Source organism: Acanthochromis polyacanthus, chromosome 23, assembly GCF_021347895.1.
Source record: "Acanthochromis polyacanthus isolate Apoly-LR-REF ecotype Palm Island chromosome 23, KAUST_Apoly_ChrSc, whole genome shotgun sequence".
In the NCBI taxonomy this organism is placed as follows: domain Eukaryota; kingdom Metazoa; phylum Chordata; class Actinopteri; family Pomacentridae; genus Acanthochromis; species Acanthochromis polyacanthus.
This window is the reverse complement of record NC_067135.1, coordinates 5,741,014-5,748,476: the sequence shown is the minus strand read 5'-3', so window position 1 is coordinate 5,748,476 and position 7,463 is coordinate 5,741,014. Positions and strand designations below refer to the sequence as shown.

The 7,463-nt window shown below is 41.6% G+C and overlaps 1 protein-coding gene across 1 annotated transcript; it reads left to right on the top strand.

Annotated features, from left to right (window-relative positions):
• The first annotated feature begins 93 nt into the window (after positions 1-93).
• cldn7a (claudin 7a) lies at positions 94-5,612 on the top strand. The gene is made up of 4 exons (XM_022217980.2): positions 94-503; positions 2,471-2,635; positions 3,379-3,463; positions 4,510-5,612. Exons 1-4 carry the CDS (start codon positions 281-283, stop codon positions 4,676-4,678), a joined length of 642 nt encoding a protein of 213 aa, XP_022073672.1. The 5' UTR covers positions 94-280; the 3' UTR covers positions 4,679-5,612.
• Positions 5,613-7,463: the final 1,851 nt, after the last annotated feature.

Genomic DNA, 7,463 nt, shown 5'->3' with positions numbered 1-7,463 from the left:
GGAGGGAGCATTTCCCAGCAGCGCACAGACAAGTGCGACTCCATGCATCAGCAGGCGTGATAATTACACACCCACTTCACACCAGCACCCACATCTTGGAAGCCCATCCCCGCGTAAAGACCCCCGGCACACTTCTGCTGCAGCGCCACGGACCCTACCCGCAACTTCTGCGTCATTTAGTGACTAATAAAGGGGGATTTTTAGGAGTTTTATTTCTTGATTACGCACACGGGATCCTCTTTTTAAAAGTTTATCCAGAGAAAGGGCTTTTTCCACAAGGATGGCCAACTCCGGGATCCAGCTGCTGGGCTTTTTCCTGTCTTTAATTGGCATCGTGGGGCTCATCATCGGGACTATTCTGCCGCAGTGGAAGATGTCCGCGTACATCGGGGACAACATCATCACAGCGGTGGCCATGTACCAGGGACTGTGGATGTCCTGCGCCTTCCAGAGCACCGGGCAGCTCCAGTGTAAAATCTACGACTCCATCCTGCAGCTCGACAGTAAGTGGTGTGGTTTGCGCAGGAGAATTTTATTACAGCGTCAATACGAAGGAGTTTTGATGTCATAAGTACAGAAAATGAGGCGAAATTCCCCCCCCTTTTTTTTGTCCCATTTGGCGCGTTGGATTGTGCGCTGTCAGTCCTCACACTGCGTCTTATTCATGACCCCACCTGGACACACACCTGCTCCTTCATCCAGACTTCTCAATGGAGCGACTGTTTTATGTGATTAGTTTTAGGAGAAAAAAAATCCAGCTGCCAAAAAGTACCTCATCAAAGAGCTGTAATTTTCCAGACTTAAAATTAACAATTAAAATCCATTTTGTCAAATATTTTTTACACAACACACATTTAAAACAATGAAATAATTCATAAATATTGTTGTAACGTGAATAATCAAGTTTAATGTAATTTACATAAATATATATAAAAATGTTGAAATATTCTTGAAAAACCCGCTCAAATTCACTTTAAAAAGGTAAAAATTGACTGTAAATTGTGATTCAGTGCAATCTGTCACTGCACTGGGATGACTTCTTCTCCATTAAGCTTCCTTTTATTAAGGCATCTACACATTTCCAAGAGTTTGCAGAGAAACCAAACCTCAGCTTGTCACATTCTAGGAAACCTTCCCCTCCTCCTGCCTCCTTTAACTCTCCATCACACCCACATGCAGCAGATGACACATGGTCCAAGCATTATTCCACGATCGGTGTTGAAGCCGCGGTGACAGAAAGTTTAGTTGTGTTTCATTTGGCATGAGACGCTGACTCGCACCTGCTGTAAAAAAATAAAGTCCCAGAAGCAAACTGTACTTGTTTCACCATTCATATTCTATGAATAATGTGTTGTAAACCTGCCAGAGTGAGTAGAGGAGACCATAGTGACCATCTACTGAACATAAGCCAATGTTTGCAGCAAAATTGACCACTGGTGCTAAACATTCATTGGCAACAGAGGCCACAGATTCACAATTTGTCAGATTACATTACGTTCCTGTGTATTTCCAGCATAAAGGCCAATAATTACAGAGTGCAAAAGTGATAGTTTACTGTATTGGAACAAACAAGATCCTGATTTTTCCATCAGTGGTGTCGTATATGACAAAAATATGCAACTTACATTCTCTATATAATGGCAATTATAAGCCATCTAAGAAGCCATAAATCACACTTTAGAGCTGAATCATACACTCAAACTATTTTGTCCCTCCACTGGATTTCTACGTTGGAACCAGATGTGCCACATTCATCAAACTGCAAAGCTCCCAGACTCAGCAGCACTAATGAGAACAGTGAGATGTATCTCCAGGGCCGGATACTGTGCATCCTGCTCTGATACGACTGTATAATCCAGCCTATTGTTTCCCATTTCTCACTGTTTTATATTCAGTTTTATATCCTCTGCATCCCCTCCCTCACTGCCGGAGGGTGTTTTGTTTGTTTGGGCAGGGCAGGGATGGCCTAGACTGGCACAGACTGGTTCTAGGTGGACAAAGGGGAGGGGGGAGACAAAGAGGGGGTGATAGGTTTATAGGGTGAGGAGGGGGGCGCTGACAGATGCGGGCCTCCACAGAGTGCAGGGATTCAGTGAAAACGCTTCTTCTCTCTGTTTGTGTGCGCTCACATGTATCCCATGGTTCCTCTTTCAGGCAAAGCTCACATTAAAGTGTCCTGGCAGGCTAATGTGAAGATAATTCACCTCCTCTGGACACACACATAAAGCCCCTCTGATAGCCCAGAGCCCGTTTATTACACTTTCTGTACCTTTTACCAGTTTGAACGTTAAGATTTGCACTTTGCAAAATGGATCATCTGACATCATCGGCTTCTTACAGATTGATGTATTTTTTAACCTTTTCGACCTGAACTCCCACATTCCACCAAACAAGAGGCGGTTTATATAGAACAGACCCACTCTTCCTGTGCTCTTCTCAGCTACTTCATCATTTTTTATCTCCTTTCCAGGTTCTCTCCAGGCCACTCGAGCCTTGATGATAGTCGGAATCATCGTTTCCATCGCGGGTCTGGGCGTGGCCTGCATGGGGATGAAGTGCACCACCTGTGCAGGAAGCGACAAACTGCGCAAGTCTCGCATCGCCATGACAGGAGGCATCATCCTGCTGGTGGGAGGTGAAGATGGTGCACAGCTTACATACAGAGGAGCTTAATGTCACAAAAAAATAACTACTGACTGGTGATAGATGTAAATATGCAATTCTAAAATCTTCTAAAGGTGCCCTGCTGGGTTCAGATATGATGACTGTGGAGAAATTTGATTCCAAATCAAAGGAACTCTGATGATGCAAGTATAGGGACAATTAAGGTATTAAAATTACTTTTACATTTTACCCTGATGTGGGATGTGTGTCAAATTTAATGAATTTCTATACAGCAGATGTGAAGAAAAGTTATTCAGAAACAACTGTGAGCTTCATGGTGGCACTGGAATACACAGAGATTCACTAAATTCAACTACAGAAGACAGAAGCACAGTATAGGCTTTGACCTATGGCGATCCGATGAACAATGCAACCACGTTACGTAACTTCAGATGCTTAGATCTCCTGCACATCATACGGTAGGTAGGAGGAGGTTTGACCCCCCAGACGAATAAAGCCTCCCTCCCACTCATCTGCTCCGTCCCTCCAGAGGTCATTAGACTGAAAGAGTCCACAGCTTCTGGCTGGGATTCTAACATCTGAGGTCTAATGGGCTGCGAAGAGAGCAGAAACACTAAAAGCTAATTGTGCGGGAGTCAATAGATGGATGCTAAGTGAATGGGAAGGGGATAAAAGCATGTCTGCTCTCTCTTGGGTTTTGATGATGTGCTGATGGACTGATTGATCTTTCTGCTTGACTTTCTGTCTGCTCAGGGCTGTGTGCCATCGTAGCCTGCTCCTGGTTCGCTCACAACGTCATCCGGGCTTTCTACAACCCCTACACTCCCGTCAACACCAAGTAAGCAGCCCAGAAGCGCCTTGTTCTGCATTGTTCTACCGCTTAATGAGCCCACGTTAGGACTTTTGTATCCTTTAGTGTTTTAAAAAAGGTCTGCAAACTTACAAACACCTCATGCTGCAGCAGTGAACAGTATCAGCCTGTAAGTGTGCATAATATTGGTTCCTTTTGTGTGAATGTGTATTACAAAACTTAACAAAATAGAGACATGGTGAGATTTGTAGTGAGTATCTGAATTAAAAAGAACAAAAGAATCAGTTTGACTTTTTAAGAGTCTCAGTGTTTCTCACTAAAGTTTATAATTTCACACATAAACAAACTGAAACAAATTGTGATGGTTACAAACGACCTGATAGACAAACGGGCTGTGTCTATCTGTATGCCTACATCGTGGCTCCACATGGGAAAGAACTAAAGGAGGAACTGAAAAAATCTGATTGTGAGACTTTCTAACAATGAAAAGGACACAGGAAGATCAGTAACCAACTAAAAATCAGTTGTTTTTGCAGCAGTAATTATACAATGAGCCGTATACCACTAATGAGGGCTGTAGAGACCATCCTAACATGATGCCACACAGTGAACTACTTGAACAATCTAGCACTGAAAAACAGATTAGACTTGACACATGGGTTATTAAGGGAAATTAGAGTTTCTGTGGCAGTTCAGACAGTGTGATGGACATCAACCTGGATGGCATCCTCGAAAAAAAACATTCTTGCATGCTGCTTGGCACAAAGATGAGCAATGAAACTTGAACAGAACATGAAAAGAAGCCTAATAAATGCTGGTAGCACAGTCTTTGATCAGTTTAGACCAAGATAAAGTTGTTTAGCTCAGGGAAAGTCCAGCATATTTGGCATTAACCTGGCCGATACGACTACAGTGAATGCATAGTCCTGACAATGAAGCATAAAAGTGGGAGTGTTTGTGTACATCTGTGTGGCATACTGCCAAATAAAAATGGGCCAATCAGCCTTGACAGAAGTTCACTTTGTCACTGTAAATCATAAATTTTCTCTTGGAAATACTTTCATTTAAACCAGGTTTGAGTTCGGAGCCGCTATCTTCATCGCATGGGGCGGCTCCCTCCTAGATGTCCTGGGCGGCGCCATGTTAGCCGCCTCCTGTCCGAGGAAGAAGCAGGTGTCCAAGTATCCATCCATGGCCAGCTCCCGCTCCGGGCCTCCAAGCAGCACTAAGGAATATGTCTGAGACTCCAAAAGCAGCTGAGGAAGAAGTCATTGCAGCATCAGCGAGGAGTAAAACCGAAGATGTATGGGCAGTTCTGAACCATAGACACGGAGAACTGGATTTTCTCTACTTTTTTGTCCAGGCAGGCCTTTGATGACCCCTTGATTATCATGCAGCACTCAATTGTTTCATGAGGGATGTCTCTCACCCCGTCCACACATTCCACAATTGTTTACAAGTGGCCTTCACAAATACATTATAATTGGATCCCCTGACTTAATAGACAGGCCCTCAGGGTGTAACCTCTTGAATTGTAGCCTAAATGGTGGATTAAAGCCAACACTTGCACGCCCGTGTCAGAACCAGCGTTTATTAGCATTTGCCATGTAATTGAATGTAATCAATTGTAGTTTGCAGACCACAGCTCAGGCACTGTGTCCCAGACAGACACAGGGTGACGATGCATATTTAATATTAAGTGTTGGTACTAAAATAGACGTTACGATGAGCAGGGTGTGACTTCACACACAGGGCTCAGTGTGTAGGGTGAGGGTACCACACAGGCCTTTTACTACAACACTCACTACAGGCCCTGCAGCTCTTCATACCAGACTGTTACAAACCCTGCTCAGATATGAAATATTTGGTCATGCAGTCACTGCGCCATCATCATCCGTCCATCGGCTTCCATATCAGCTATTTTCATAATAAAACTGCCTCTATTTATTCTGCCAAGCGTAGGTTTTCTGCTCCTGTGTAGAGCTGCATTATCGGTAGTCCGCTGAAGCCCTTTTGTAGCTTTCAGAGTCATATTTTTATTAAGATGTTTAATGTCTCCAGTTTTTTTTTTAGATAGTTTTATACACTTGGCTCTTCCTGCAGATAATGGGAAATTGTTGTACGAATATTTTTAACATGTCCAACAGTACTTAAATAATAAAAATATTGCAACTTTGTTAATTGTGTCGTGGTCGTAGCAGCTGGTTTGGAGCCCAGTTTGGAGCATAAGAGGTAGAAACTGGAAACAGCTCCCTGTGTTGTTGGATTCTCAAAATCCTTATGCAATCAATAATATATACCCTATGTCTACTAGGAAAAAATGTAAAATATTCACTGAAGTAATCTTCATCTTTTTCAAGTCTTTTTACTTAAAAATGTCACTTCATCTGGATTATTGGCCCCTTTATGTGTAGGTTGACACTACACATTTTCTATCCAGAAGTTAAACCTCTGAAATCCGATTTGGCAGGTTTAAAGTTTACATTTTGACTCAAATGGTTAAAAGTTCTCTCGTGAAATTGAGGTTTTTGACCGTGGTAGCATGTTTATACGGTGTTTTTTATTTGCTAGACGACACATAAGGAAGTCAATGACAAGAAGTTAATGCCATGATTGAGTATTTCCACCTTGAAACTGGAGTTTTTAGATTTTTTAAGTGACAAATGTAAGGAAGAAATCTTTCTGTATCATTATTCTTTCCCAGACTTCATAGATCCAAGCATTCCAATAGAAGCAATAATCACCAACCATAGAGGAACTTTGATAAACCTATTTTTGTGGGAAAACAATGTCAGATACAGTGTTATTGAAAAAAAACACCTTCAAAAAAGAGGTGGGTTGTTCGTGCTCGGTCACAGGATTTGTAAGGGGTTCACTGGCAGCTGGTTCAGTCTGACTCAGCTGCTGGATCATTCATTTTATTGCTCATCCATTGTGGAATCTTCCAGATCCTTCTGTTTGGGGCAGAAGTTCAAACAACACATAGTGAGGAGGATTTCAAGGTAGGGGATTAATGAATATTTTTAATACGTTGTGGAAACTGTAAAATCTTGAAGTCATTTTGCTGTAAAAACACAATATTTTACTACATACTCGATGATATATGATAATCAGTGCAATACATCTGCAGACTTTTGAATTTAATGCTATAGTAAAGCTCCCGTGACTTTAGTTGCATGCTTTTATCTTTGCATTTGCAGCTAACATTACAAAACGTTATGCAGTAATCTCTGGTGATGTAATATTTTCAGGGAAGTGGAATATACTGTATGTTACATCCATGACTGATGCTAACTTAAGATAGAAACTGTTCGCTAAGGTTACCCTGTTAAAAGACAAGTTAAAAAATGTCGAGTTACTGTTAACCGCTGCACAACTCTGTGAAATTAACTTGATCTGAAATGCCATTCCAGGTATGTCATCTCGTGGAAGAGAAGTTATCTGCATTGCAGCTGAAAAGACAGACTTACTACCCGTCTGCTGCTGTCAGAATTTCCTAATTACATAGCCTTATTTTCTGATTATTTATGCATTTTTTTATTTTTATTGTTTTTTCCAATTTCAAAAAATACAAGTTATCACATGATATAATAACATTCACAATAGATTTTCACAGACAGCTCCAAACCAAGTTACAAAATGCCCTTCTTTTATACTAGCAGTTTATCCAGTTTGAAGATGCCTGATAAAGTTAAAGAAAACAAAGGAACACAGTAGCATTGAACCAGGGGGGAAACAGATGTACCCCTTGGTGTCTCACAAAATACATGTAATATTTAAGCAAACTCCCACACATCCATCCAAAATAAAAGTGCCACACTGCTTGGATAGTTTCGACCCCTCTATACAAAGTCTGATCTATACTGTCTTATGTACTCTAACCATCCTTTCCATATATTACTAAAATTATACATTTCCAGCCTAACAGCCGCAGTAATTCTCTCCATGTTATATATACTCAACATAACATTCAGCCATTCAGCCACCTTAGGCACAGAATCAGTTCTCCATCTCCTGGTGATTGCCT